The sequence below is a fragment of the Rutilus rutilus genome (genome assembly GCF_951802725.1).
Source record: "Rutilus rutilus genome assembly, chromosome: 3".
Taxonomy (NCBI): domain Eukaryota; kingdom Metazoa; phylum Chordata; class Actinopteri; order Cypriniformes; family Leuciscidae; genus Rutilus; species Rutilus rutilus.
Genome location: NC_140211.1, coordinates 17155177 through 17169526, shown reverse-complemented (window position 1 = coordinate 17169526; position 14350 = coordinate 17155177). Strand labels below are relative to the sequence as shown.

Genomic DNA, 14350 nt, shown 5'->3' with positions numbered 1-14350 from the left:
ATCTATCTATCTATCTTTGTTTTGGACAGAAAACCGATGAGTGTTTGCACATATCCTCATATCTGAGAGAACAAGGGACTGTACTAGAGAGACATATGACTGTACTTTGTAGTGAAGGAGGAGTGTATGCTTTTCTTCAAAGTGTTTTAAAACTGTTCCAGCTGACAAAGTCAGAAAAAACAGCGCTCTGCCATTTCCGGTTCTCCCCCTCCTGCTTCCCTCCCTCCCTCCCCGTTTCTCCACACAGCAAAATTGTTCTCTTTTATGAGGCGTTTTTTAATGAACGGCCCACCACAAACATCTCTGTGCTGTATTTCCTGTCCCCTCCCTTTCAAATCTATTTCTCCCCTCATCTTTGAATCCCTCTTCGCTCTGTGTTACTTTTTGCATTCTTTTTGAATAGGTAGTCAGATGACTAAAAATGCCAGTTCAGCATGATAAAAATTCCATGAACTGACTTGTTAAATTACTCTTCTATTTCTTCTCTCTCTCTCTCTGGCACACTATCCACTTCTGGTGAAAAGTCTGCAATTTCTTCACCTACAAAAAAACATCCGGTTTAGATTTTCTAGAAATTGTGGCTTCCATTATTAATATTATTATTAATGTTCCGCAAGTAGATTTTTAAAACATGCATAAGCCTGTCATTTTTCTTGATATTACCTATAGACCTATAATTTTTACTGAAACTATCATCTGTTTATTGGATGGACAGATGAGCTAAGGACAGGAAGTCTGGCTCTCGTTATGGTGGTGTGGAAGAGCTCTAGTCATGTTTGGTGAGCTTGGTGTTCGGATGGCCGGGGAAAAAGTACACAAACGCCCACATACACGCTGAGCTGGCGAACAGGACGTGGCCTGGACAGTTGCTTGCAATTTAGACTGTGTAAATGTGTTCCTGCGGGAGAGGAGCAGGAAAGCAGGTGGCTTAGAGAACCCCATTGCTATAGTTCAAAGTTGCATATACTGGAAAAGCAACCAACCATAACACGAAATAAGTCCTAAATAGGCCTGAATCAGCAGCCACAGAAAAAAAGAAGAAGTTCGGGCAGACAGTTCGGTTGTATAATCCCCTACCCCTCGCATGTTTGTTTAATAAATATTTTTGGAAGTTTCATAAGAGGGTAAGTACTCTCAACTCTATCACTTCTCTATGTACTTCTCTGTATATTAAAATCCACCATGAAGAATTTTGTAGATTTTCCCCATTGGGTGTTTCTTCAGTTCTGAGCACTTTTGATTTTTATTAAAACGTAAAAAAAAATCTTATTTTTATATATATATATATATATATATAGGCCTACTGTTTGTTTAGGGAACGCAAAAGATTAGAAAAAAAAATTTTCTCCCATCCCAAATTTTTTCCACCACCATGTCCCTTTAGGGGCTCCGTAGATTGTTTTACCCAGTCCCAAACTTTTAATTTGAAAATTCTTTATAAAAATATGAATTACATGATAAATAAGTTACTAACTTTTGGGGGGAAAAATGTATTAGGGCAAAATAGTCTTGCATATCAACTATTTTCAGACAGCAAATAGTGAAAAGGTTTATTATTTCACTCTTTGTCTACATCGTCATATTTTTAAACATCAAGAAGAAAAGAGTGTTGGGTTATGCTTGATATGAAATGTGAGATATGTTGTGTGAAGAAAATAAAGCGATATCAAGGTCAAAATCTTTTTATCGCTCCCTTATTCGAGTAGGAAGTGTATTGCTATATCCAAAACCCTTGGCCAAACACATACTGTAACCTTAGCTGTGTCATATCCTGTCAGGAAGCCCTCCAACATACATATATATATATACCTCTAGCCCCTCAATCTGCCATCATCACACACTTTTGCTCCATACTCTAATGTTTCTTGGCTGGCTTCAACTCTACACCGTCTTTTCCCCTATTTTTTTTCTCGTCTTTTCCTGTATGTATGTTAAAGGACTGCACATTCACCTCATCTTTCGTCCCTTTCCTACCCTTCCTGTCCTCTGCTCTCTCTCCTCCTGCACTTCATAAAACATCTGGATCTCATTCTGTGGAAAACCAAAACAACATGAGAGAGCGACAGAGTGAGAGAGATAGAGAAAGGCGGGGAAATGAACAAAAGAAAAAAAAAATCTGTTGGTGGAAATCAAACAATATGTGAAAAATGAGTACATAAAAACACATCTTGATTTGTCTCAATGCCTTGAACAATAATATTTATTATTGTTCAAGGAATAAATTAACCTGAATTAAACAGACCCAGGAGACAGGAGGATATTGGTTCTATAAAACTTAAAGCTATGTACATAAAATATATGTAATCATAACTGTGGTTCAGAAGTATTCAGCTGAGTGAGAGAAACCTTGGGTTTCTGTTGTTTTTATCAGCTTACATCTTAAACAAAATGGTTTCATAGTGCTGACAAAAATGGTTGAATCTGATCCAGGGTCCAGTAAAACTCCAGAGGAAAAAATCTGCAGTTCAGCAACTGGAGCCATAATTATGGAGAGAGGCTGCTGAAATCAGCAGGAAGACCGGTGTGTGTGTATATGTCTCTGGAAGAGAGAGAGAGAGAGAGAGAGAGAGAGAGAGAGAGAGAGAGAACAGTCATGTTGGAGTTCCATATAGATTCCTTCCGAAGACCTAAGTATTAAAAATAGATAGAAGTACGAATTAATGTTTAAGACAAAAGCTACTGTACAGAGAATGATTACTATAAAAAGCCCTTATATTTCACGGCCGTACTAATTGATTTTCAAGATTCAGAGGTTCTCTGAAAAGCGAAATGGCATTTTGCGGCTAATATAAAATAGAGTCACTATAGCAACACCCTTAATTACTTTCTCAGGCAGGAGATGGAATGGCAATGGTCTCATCTCGATGTTAGTCTGTACCTTGGAATCTATTGTATAACAGCACATCTTTGTAAAAAAAACAAAAACAACAACAGATGACCACAAAAGATTAGAAAAAATAATATACATATATATATACTAAAAAGCAGGAAGCTGAAAAAGAGAATATTACAGCCTGCATTATATGCAGAAACTTTCTGAGACAAGGTTAGAGAAAAATGGCTGCCAGAAGATCATCAGAGAGGCATGGAGAAACACTGCAGCCTAGTGGAGCGAGAGATTATGTCAATATGGCATATTTTTATAAGTCTGTTTTTAACTGTAAGATGTATTGATCAAATGTAATATATGCAGATTTAGTTTTAATATAATGTAAAGCTTTTTTTTTATTTATTTTTTTATAAAATACACTACCATTCAAAGGTTTTTGGGGTCAGTAAGTAAAAAAAAAAAAAAAAAAAAGTTTTGTGAAATGTGAAAATGTGAAAGAAAAAAACCAGCAAGGATGATCTAAAGTGATAGTTTTGAAAGTATACTGTTATAAAAGTTTTACATCTCAAATAAATTCTGTTCCTTTGAACCTTCTATTCATCAAATAATCCTTAAAAAATATCCATATTTCCACAAATAATTAAGCTCACAACTGTTTTCAATACTGATAAGCGATGTTTTCTGAAGGATCATGATTGCCATGACAGGAAAAAAATGCATTTTAAATATATAACAAAATAGAAATGTTATAACAAAATATATAATGACAAAATACTTAACAACCCTAAACTTTTCAATTCATAAAAGCATCAATGTATTATATGCAATGCGGTGTCTAAGTATTGTTTTTCCAGTTTTGTACTTCACATAATAAAGATCAGTGGGAACAGACCTTCATAACACATATTAGGGATACCTTTCCCTGTTTCACAGCCATCTCAAACACTTTCAGCTTAAATCAAACAGGGATAAACTGCATTAATTGCCTTTTAGTTGTGCATGTGAGTAAATATATTTGAATGTACAGTATCTGTAAAAAAAAGTTTGAATACCTTCTCATTTGTAATAGTATATAATTGTAAAGTTCAAAATTCAAATAAAGGCACAATGAATATTCACTACAGGCCAGATCAAAAGATTATGCAAAACAAATTCAGTAGGCTTTATCCAATCCAGTCCAAATATTTGTAGGTTTATGACCTGTAAGCTATCATAATCAGATTTTATCCCTGCAATAAGTGTACTGGAAATACTAAAGCATCTGCCTATACAATGTACTGTCCTCCAACAAAATAATGCATGACCACCTTTATAATACAAAAAGATTGTTTCTTTTTCTTCTTCCCATCACTATAACAGAAAATATTAATTATTTTAGTGTGTTGGTGTGTTTAGCATTAGAAACAGAAGCTTTTTTTGTCCCCAAGTATCTTTATTTTTTGTTCTTTAATAATAGATTTCCCTTAGGTTTCAGCAATACGGATTTCAGGTGCTCTTCTTTCTGTTTCTCGGCTTCCTTCCTCTCACACCATCGCTTCATCCCTTCATCCACCTCTGTATTGAGATACACTGCTCTTCTCTAAATAGAGACACAAATGTAAACATTAAAGTTTGTTTCTGAAGTTAAATATCAACAGATTAAAAAAAGAGTCTTACAGCAAACTCCTCTCTTTGCTTTTGTCTGCGGATCTGTCCTTTCAGTGGAGGTGCAGGCCTTCCATCTGAAAATCACATAACAAACAATACAAATCCTTGTCAGAGCTCATATTTACATTCCTAGAATTACTGTTTGACAAACACCTTACAACTGATGCATACAATAGAATTGACAAGCACAATACGTCTGTGCTTAACACCACATTGTTGCTTTTGACTGTCAAGAAAACATAAAATAAAGTTCACCTGCAAATGACCAGTCAGGTAGATCTGTTATCGGTCCATACTCTGATCCGCCACGTGCTAAACCATTTCTGAAGACAAAAAGGGAGCACGGCAATGGAGAATGTATTTGAACAAACCAAAACGCTGGTATCAAGATTAACCATAATAGAATGTAATGTATGAAAACATTGTGATTTTATCTGGGTTTTTTTCCAGCAGGTATTAAGTCACATTGTTTTTGTAGAAATGGTTCGTTTGTTTAAACTGGATTTCATATCAGCTTAAATATTCTTATTAGTCATCAACCTAATTGCCTTTTTTAAATACAATTTGTTATAGTCAAACTGCATATGAAACTCACTCCAGTCTCCACTTCTTTCCTGCATGGCTCACACACGTCGATGAAAATGAGCGTATTGACTGCCTCGACACTGTAAATGATGTGAAAATAAAAATGACCCATTAATAAGAATTTACTGTTTTAAAAATATTACTGTTCACTCATCAGTTGTTACATTGTGACACAGTGTACTACCATGGACATTTATTAACACGCAGGCTGACAGCGAGGTTTTAAAAGAATAACGTTCAGATATAATTCCTGAGCCCAAAACATAATGCAGAAATTTGGCAAAAAGCATGACACGTTAAAAAAAGAAGAAGCTATAACTTGACTAACAGACTGTCTCACCTGCGGTACAAATCGTCCTCAAGGATACTGCCATTTTGGATTATAACAACTACGGTAAGCAAGAGGGACAAAACAAAGACTCTGCAATGGTGTAAGGTGGCGTGACTTATTTCTACCAGTAGATGATGCTGTGGTCTCATTAAAGACAACACACAGGCTTGCCTGATTCACCTGTTGAATAAACTGCAGTTTATTTTCAGCCTTTCTAATCACAACTCGATCTCAAAACAAAAGATAAGCTAACATAAAACGTGTTACAACGTGTAATCTGGGAAATCTTGTGGCTACCAGGATCGAGTTTATAATGTGTTTTTATGTATACAATACAATTAAATGTTCTCCGTGTGGTGTTTAGAATAGATTTTAAATAGTCTATAGAATTGAATTGCTTATTTGATTCAATCACAAATTGATTTGAATAACTGACTGGTATGTTTTCATTCATTATACAGTCTTAAGGTGACAAAACATCTTGTAAAAACACGACACAGAGGCGCCTCTGAAGAACGGCCTTTACACCTTCCGCTTAAATATTAAATTGTCTTTCAGCACCGCCGATCCCCTTCATTCCTCTGGCTCGAGCAGTGCTGAGTAAGCGCTGAAACATTCCCGCGCGCGCTCCCAGACAAGTCCACACTCGCCACAGTGCGCGCGAGCTCGTGCGCGCTCCCACAAAACCGCAGGAGAAGCTGCAGACAAGACCAGAATGGGAGGAGGGAGCTCCGGGGTAGGGAAAAAACGAGGTTTTAAACAAAAGAACAGCACTGGGTCTTTTTAGGGTCTCTGTGGGGTTGAATACAGTAACCATACGACTGCAGGTCAGTTGTCACCGGAATTTATGCCTCTCGGTAACTATGGAGCAGTGAGAGGCATTTTCCGCGAGGGAAGAAAAGAAAAGCAGTTACATTGTTGCGCTCGCGAAAAGCACACACCAGCCGACTCACGCTGTCCCAGGGAACTTCGAGGTATCCCTCCGCACATTCCACAGACGAAAGGCACGACACGACCAATTAGGCCTTAGGGTTGGAAAAATGACATAGAAAATATGTAAGGTCTTCGAGCCATTTACATGTTTTTAGGTTTCCGTTCATTTAAACATTGTTTTAAATCTAATAAACGTCACTTAATCGAATTTCCGTCACGTGAAGCCACATTATGTGTACTAAACATCTTACGGTGTTCTAAACAAAAAAATAAACAATTTGATTCACGGCTGCATTTACCTTTATTTTTGAGTTTGTCTCATTTTGCCTACAGATAGTTCACTTAATTATATCAACTAATTAAACCACGCGTTCTTTCCCCTTAGACTAGCATAATGTAGGCTATGTGTCTTTTTCATTTAAGAGATTTCAAAAAAAGTGTGCGATTATGTCAAGGTTGTTTGTGTAAGTCCAAACAGTAGGCTGAACCAATGGGCACAGTCTGTTTAAAGAAGTTTGGTCTGTGTGACGAAATAGTGGGATGCTATTCATGCGCGCTGCCCGGGGGAAAGGTGTTCCGGTCGGGAAAAAAAAAGCCACAGAGGAAGAAGAAAGGGGGAGGAAGGAAAAAAATTTGGAAAGAAAGAAACTCTACGTTGAACATTTTAGCACAGTTTTCCGGCGTAGGCTGCGCAGTGTGTGTTTATCTATGCGAATATGTTTGGGTGAGCGATACGCGATCTTCTCTTCGACTCGCTGCAGCTTTTTTTTGTATTGTTACGCGGTTTTGAAGACTTCCACTTTTGGGGAATAATGGTCATTTTCTTTCAAACTGGACTGGACAAATTCTGCGGGACAACAAGAGGCTTTGATATGCCTTGTACTTTTTTGGCTGAGGAATAAACGCTTTTGAGTTCGCGGATACGGACGACTCATTTATCCGCACAGATAAACGTTTTCAACTTGCCTTTTTGAAAGCCGCTAGTTGAGGCAGGAAGGGGCCGTGGTGTATCCCATAACCTGTGTGTTTAACGCGCTGGAAATTTATTCAGCATTTAAACTCTATTGTTCTTTTTTTTTTTAAACAACCGGCAGTGCCGTTTAGGATAAATCCACAGAGACAAAATCCAAGTGGTAATTACAAGACTTGCGAGTGGTTCCGACAACAGTATTGCGGATGTGACTGTGAGACTCGTCGTTTGAATGGACCAGTTCTGCGCGAGTCAGGGACGAGAATTAAAGACTCTTTGAAGCCTGACGGTAGTTCCCACACGTTCATTTGCTCACTGCCGAAGACAAGGCCACAAGTAGCTGCAAAAAGAGGATCGCAATCAAATGGATCAACATGCTTCTGTTCACACGCATGTCCAGCGAATTCATCACAAGCAAACAGTTTGGAAACAAACTGCTTGTTTTCAAGTCTAACTAGTACGACATGTAGCCTGCAGAAAATGTCATAGTGTTTTTTATTTATCTTCAAAGTTAAATATTTATTTTTGTAGCTCATCAGAAAGTATTAGTTTTTAACATTTCGTTTTTATGTGGATTTGTTTTTTGTTGTTGTTATTGTTTTGTTATTGACTTTTGTTATTGTTGTCTCATATCTTTTGGTCTGTTATCTCATCTGCTGTTGAATCACTTGAATTGTGCTTGTGTCCACACTGTATTTCACTGTATTTATGTAGAATACTATTTAAACTGTAGACGTTTTCAGGTGGCATCTAAGAGAAGTTCAATTCGTACTTTATATTTTATATTGTAGTTGAGCTTATATTAAAACACAATGGATCGACTTGGCAGCAAACTGAAGCAAAAGCTCAAACTGAGTGACTCTGGAAGTGTCAAATTCAGCAAAAAGAAAAATGACTTGGCCAACGCAAATAACAACAGTAATAGCAACAATGCCAATAATGGAACCGCCACACAGATCAATGCACCCGTGAGCACGTCTCAGTTCCCTCACACCTCCGTAGAGGTGTGTGGACAGTCAGCTGGAAGACCTGGCAAATTGGGCACTTCTCAGAGAATCACACCCTCAAATACCACCTCGGCTGTGGTACCTGAGGACTGTGGGCCTGGGATCGAACATCACCCGTCTACTCTCGCCCCTCTTCGGCGCCGGTCGCCCCAGCAGCGAGCATCGTGCTACTTGCCTGAAACGGCTGAGGGCCGCAGTATGTGTGACCAGTTGAGACGAGGCGACTCGCCCAGATGCGAAGGTGACCCGCTGGGGGCGTACAGCCCAAATTCTCGTGAGGCCTTGAAGCAGCGCCGTTATTCTCTGGAGCTCCAGCAGCTTGTTCGCCGCCAGCAGCTTCTCGCTCAGCCGCCTCCGCTGTCGTCTGTACCACCTCCGTACCCGTACCCCCGTTCGTCTGCCATGGAGCCCAGCTTCCTCCACGACTTAGAGCGTCATAAGCGCTTGTCCCTGCAGGAAGCTCTGTTCTACAAGCGCTTGAGTTCGGGTGGCGAACCCTGGGACAGCGGACGCCCGGCTTCCCTCTCTCATCCACCGCAGAGGACCCATGACAGTGGCGTAGGGGGTTTCTACTTCCCCCCTGCACCAGCGTTGAGCCCCTGCTCTTCTTTCAGCTTGCAGGAGTCCGTGTTGGCGAGCCCTCGGTCCAGTTTTGCGAGCAGTACCGCAAGTGGAGGGGGCGGCGGCGGTGGGAGTCCCATGGGAAGTCGGTGCAGCAGTAACCGGACGAGCGGCATCAGTTTGGGCTACGACACCCGCCATACACCTGGGCCCGGCCAGCAGCTGCAGCTCTCCTCGACCCAACTCGGTGGCGCCACCTCGGGTCAGGTGTACTCTGTACTGGCATCAGGGAAAACTGGAGTGCCCCCTGTGGAGATTTGGAGGGAAACAGTGTCGGGAGGAAGTGCGCACGACAGCCGTCACTCATATCCGCCTGCACTGAGCACACACACTGCAACCTTCCACCGAGCAGAACCAGAATGGGGTCCCATTGACCAGCGGGGATCAAGAGGTGACGATGGGGGCGAGAGGGCACGACACTCCGACTTGCCAGGAACCCGCTACCAGCAGGAGCTCACCCGCCTGATATTGAGAGATGCTGCCCTGGAGGGAGAAGCGTTACTTGGGGGTCTGACGTTAAAAGAACAACCTGTGTCTGCCACCATTCTAGCCAGCTCCGCATCTACCCCAGCCACGGCCGGAGTTCCAGGGAAATCCCTGGAAGAACAGTCAGCTGGAAGGGAATCGTCGATATCTGGGGACAGACAGGAGTACTTTGGTGAGATCACTTACTCATCCAATTTGGCTAGTTTGTTTATGACTAATGATGTGCCTCTCTGGCAATAGACAATGTGTGTGATGTGGTGAGATGAAAACTGCTTCAGACCTGCTAAAACCTGCAAACATTCTCTGAAGCAAAAAGCAAGACATAAAACGCATCCATTCAGACTTCAAAAATACATACTAGCCCTCCTTTTTCAGCCCGTTTCTCTAACTAACCATAATAATTAACTTGCAAGTCACCGAGCGAATGTATAACCCCTCCACCCAAGGCTACATAGTATTCTGAACAGACTCCAAAGTCAAAAATATCTGCCTAGAACGAGCATAGTGATTATGCATGACCCTAAATTACAGGCTCTGTGGTACGCTGGTCATACCAAAGAGCTGTGAGTAATACAGTAGGACCGAGGCTGTGTGTGTATAAGCGCTCTCAGCTTTCGACCAGCCACAGTTTGAGCGAGGGTGTGTTCATGTGTGTTAGCGTGCACTAGCGTGTGCTGGCGTGTGCTTGTTTAGCTCAGGTATTTGAGTCCTGAGGGAAGGCTCTCTCACACATTTAATTGTGAGGGTAGGGTGTGTGTTTGTGCCTTATGTGTGTGTAGTGCTTTGTTGCGACGAGGAAACCTCCCTGTTGTCTGAAAAGCACCTGTATAAAGTTTAAGACATTACCTCATTCCGACACATTACAATATCTAATTCCTGTATCCAACAGCCTATTAGCCTTTTTTTCCCAGTAATGAAGGGGTTGTGGAGCTCAGGTCAGATTTATCGGTGTGTGTGTGTGTACTGTTACTACAAGAAACAAACCCACTGGCTGGTATTATGGGGGAAGAATGCAGAGACATGTATTTTTGAGTCCAGACAGCTCTGCCACCGTGTTTTATGTAATTGGTTATGATTGGATGATGACCTCATTGTCCTAAATAGAGTTGTGTGTGTGTGTGTGTTGTGATGCATCTGTTTGTAGTATACTCAAACAGTGTTTGTGGTTGTATTCTTACTTTCAGGTACGTGTGTGAAGTGTGGTAAAGGCGTATATGGTGCAGATAATGCTTGCCAGGCTCTGGACAGCCTGTATCACACCCGCTGCTTCATATGCGTTTCCTGTGGTGAGTTATCAGTCCCCAGGAATCAGTAGTGTAACACTGAGTCAAAACCAAGGCCGGTATTGCAGTACCTCTTCATTTGGGTCAGTATCTCTCATGATGGTCTGAACATCTCTCTTATCTTGTTTTTACTTGTAGGACGAACTCTCCGAAACAAGGACTTTTACAATGTCAGTGGCTCGGTTTACTGTAAAGAGGATTACATGGTAAGAATAACTTCAGGCTAAAAAAAAATATATATTTTTTTTTCATTTTGACTTCATGTGTTAATTCTCATATTCATTTTAGCCAGTGTATAGGGGTTGAAGTTGTTCTAAAATTTTGTGTGTGTGTGTAAAAATAATATATTAAAAAATATATATATTACTCAAATATGCCACTCAAAGAAAGAAAGAAAAAAAGAAGAAAAAACAATGGGCATTCCTGATAGAGAATAAGATACAAAAATATATTAAGTGGTATTTCCTAATGAGATGTGGAAGTATGTTCTATTTTTTGCAATAAAAAAAAAAAAATTTAATATAATAAATAATATAAATTTAATATTTCCTTCTTTTTTAAGTCTTAAATTTATGTTTTACTTTAAAAAGATAGGTTGTTTAAAAATATATATTAAAATATATATCAAATATATCTAATTTATTTAATAATTTAAATAATGATGATGATATTTAGAATATATATTTTAAATGTATTGTTATTATTTAAAATGTTGTACACTCTTTTTATATTCAGTATTTTTCTCATTTTCCTAATCTTTCCCTTGTGTCCATTAGTTCTCAGGCTTCCAGGATGCAGCTGAGAAGTGCAGTGTTTGTGGTCACCTCATCTTGGAGCAGGTTTGTGGTCTTTGCGTGAGGTCAGTGTCAGTGTTTGAAGGTTGCGTAGGGTGTGTGTTCACAGCTCTCTGTTTGTGTGTGTAACTCAGATTCTGCAGGCTCTAGGGAACTCTTATCACCCAGGATGTTTCCGCTGTACGGTCTGCTCAAAGGCTTTGGACGGAGTGCCATTCACAGTGGACTACCTCAACAACGTCTACTGCGTCTCCGACTACAACAGGTCTGTTAGACTGAACAGTGTTACAAATGACATGACAACAAAACTATATGCAATTTGTCTAACATTAACAACTGCTCCGAAACCATTTTTTCCAGATTTGTTGCTGTTGAGGTTTAGTCGTGAGATGAACATTGCTAAAAAATATTTAATTATTTAGTTTTATTTTTTAATCAAATTGTTAAAAGTGTGGCAGAACCACATACAACATGTACAAAGTAAAAAAAAAAAAAAAAAATCTATATATATATACAAACAATGCCCTTTATCTCTTTTAAAAGATTGGTGTATTATTTAAGTGTTGAAGATTAATGCATTGTTTTTCTATTTACTGAAAAAAAAAGAAAAAAGAAAAACATTGAAAAGGAGCATGTCGATCCAATTCCCTGTACTATTCTTTTAAAGAAATTAATACTTTCATTCAGAAAGGACACATTCAATTGATTAAAAGTAACTTTTAAATTGTTACAAAAAAATTATAACAAAATATATATTGTTTTTACATTTTCTATTCATCAAAGAATCCTAAAAAATGTATCAATTTCTACAATATTAAGCAGCACAACCTTTTCCTGTGATAAAAATAGGAAATGTTACTTGATATCAGCATATTAGAATGATTTCTGAAGGATCATGTGACACTGAAGACTGGAGTAATGATGCTGAAAATTCAGCTTTGACATCACAGGAATAAATTAAATTATAAAATATATTCAAACAGAAAAGTGTTATTTTAAAATGTAATAATATTTCACAATATTCCTGTTTTTACTGTATTTTTGATCAAATAAAGTTTAAGTTTTACAAATGTTGCTCCGATTAAAATTTTTTTTTTGTGAAATAATCACAATCAAATTGATAGTAATTAATTTGAATTTAAAAGATAGCATAGCAGTTGCATTTTGTGAAAAGTTTGGCAAAAGACTGTCACACTAGTCAGCTATTAATTGCTGTAGTGTCGTCTGATTGTTGCGGTGTCTGAATGTTCCATCATCACTGGGCACCTCCAAAACATTTGCATTTTACAAGCTGTTAATGTGGATTACATTTTTTTTTTTTTTTTTCTCTTCTGTTCCTCAGGACATTTGCTCCCAAATGCGCTGCCTGTTTACAACCCATATTACCTGCTGAGGTAAATAATTCCCCAGTCGTTTCTCGTTTCACAGATGTTTTCAGGAGAATGTTCAAGATCTTGATTTTGTGTGTGTGTGTTTCAGGGCAGTGAGGAGATCCTCAGGGTGGTGTCAATGAACAAAGATTATCACTTTGAGTGCTATCACTGTGAGGTAGGTATTTTGGAAAGTAGTTTGGATAAGCCGATTGTCGTCATTTTGTTGCGTCAGATAAGAGCGTGTCTACATGTTATCGCACAGGCTTGTAATCCTTTCTTCCTCTTCTTCAGGAGTGTGGGAAGCAGCTGTCTGATGAGCTTGGATCTCAGTGCTTCCCTCTGGATTCCCACCTCCTCTGCCACTCTTGCCACATGACCAGGGTGTGTCACACATAACCTTTCCCCTCACGACACACACTGAAAGGAGAACTAATGTGCCTGACCAACATAAAACTACTCTGTACTCTCATATGCACACTAGTGACCACTGTAAATTGTTGCCTTTCTAATGTGTGTCTCTTCTATGGCAACTCTATTTTTGAAGATAGTGAGAGGGGAGAAAACACTCTTACTGAGACATGAGGTCATAGTACATTTCAAATGCAAATACCAGCACTGGTAAAAACTATATCACCCCCTAGTGGCTGGGAAATGCAGCAACTGAATCCTGCTGAACAGAATATTTCTATACAAGTTCTCGGAGTTTAAGATTATCGCCTGCTTCATTACTAGAGGGAGTTGAAATATCACAGAACACTGTTTTACTCCCATATCTACTGTTTGCTGTAGGGAAAGAACAAGGGATTTTTTTGCTTAACAATTTTTTTTTTATATTTAATATCACTAGCAAAGATTTTGCACTTAAACATGTTTACCTATTAAGAGAATTTTTTTTAATAAAGTGATTGCAAAAGGTTAAAAACATTCCTGTATCTGTTTTGATTAATAAATATCTGTGTGTATGAATGAGTGTGTTGTTTTCTTGTGCAGTTCACACATCCGAACACTAATGACCATTATTAATGGGATTAATGAAAGGAGGCTGCTATGGATAGATGATTTTTTTGTCACTCATCACTAATGAAGTTGTTTCTTTTCTAAAGCTTTCTGGGTAATTTCTCAATTGAATGCTGCTGGTCTGAATGATTAGATTTAAACAATGGTTTAGTGTAGAAATGACTCAAAAGACCGTTTCACACCGTTTTGTATTCAATTTTAAGCCTGTGAAAACACGCAAAAGAACAATATATAGGCAACAATATTTACAATGTTATATAGGAACAATATTTTAGAGCAATTTGCTACAGAATGGATTTCTGAAGTCTGGAAAAAATCAGTTGACAAGCTGTAAGGAAAATATCTGAACATCATTTTTAGAAAATATATTTCACACCTGGACCTGTAAATGTCACTGCTGACTTCAGCAATTTATAGTGTAGCATCCTCTCCAACTGCTACTGGTTATTGCCACAATTATTCTTGGCATCGAT

The 14350-nt window shown here is 38.8% G+C and overlaps 2 protein-coding genes across 3 annotated transcripts; one reads left to right on the top strand and one right to left on the bottom strand.

The window, feature by feature from the left end:
- Positions 1–3629: 3629 nt before the first annotated feature.
- mrpl52 (mitochondrial ribosomal protein L52) lies at positions 3630–6848 on the bottom strand. 2 transcript variants are annotated; one of them, XM_084403433.1, is made up of 6 exons: positions 6626–6848; positions 5403–5573; positions 5073–5142; positions 4733–4800; positions 4487–4551; positions 3630–4409 (listed from the first exon to the last, which is right to left on the bottom strand). In XM_084403433.1, exons 2-6 carry the CDS (start codon positions 5434–5436, stop codon positions 4263–4265), a joined length of 384 nt encoding a protein of 127 aa, XP_084259559.1. In that variant the 5' UTR covers positions 5437–5573; positions 6626–6848; the 3' UTR covers positions 3630–4262. The 2 variants fall into 2 exon arrangements, with proteins under 2 accessions (XP_084259559.1, XP_084259558.1); XM_084403432.1 differs by lacking the exon at positions 6626–6848 and adding an exon at positions 5922–6418.
- A 51-nt stretch (positions 6849–6899) lies between these two features.
- On the top strand, positions 6900–13824 carry ajuba (ajuba LIM protein). The gene is made up of 8 exons (XM_084403398.1): positions 6900–9582; positions 10595–10696; positions 10832–10899; positions 11470–11532; positions 11622–11752; positions 12830–12881; positions 12967–13035; positions 13152–13824. Exons 1-8 carry the CDS (start codon positions 8109–8111, stop codon positions 13254–13256), a joined length of 2064 nt encoding a protein of 687 aa, XP_084259524.1. The 5' UTR covers positions 6900–8108; the 3' UTR covers positions 13257–13824.
- Positions 13825–14350: the final 526 nt, after the last annotated feature.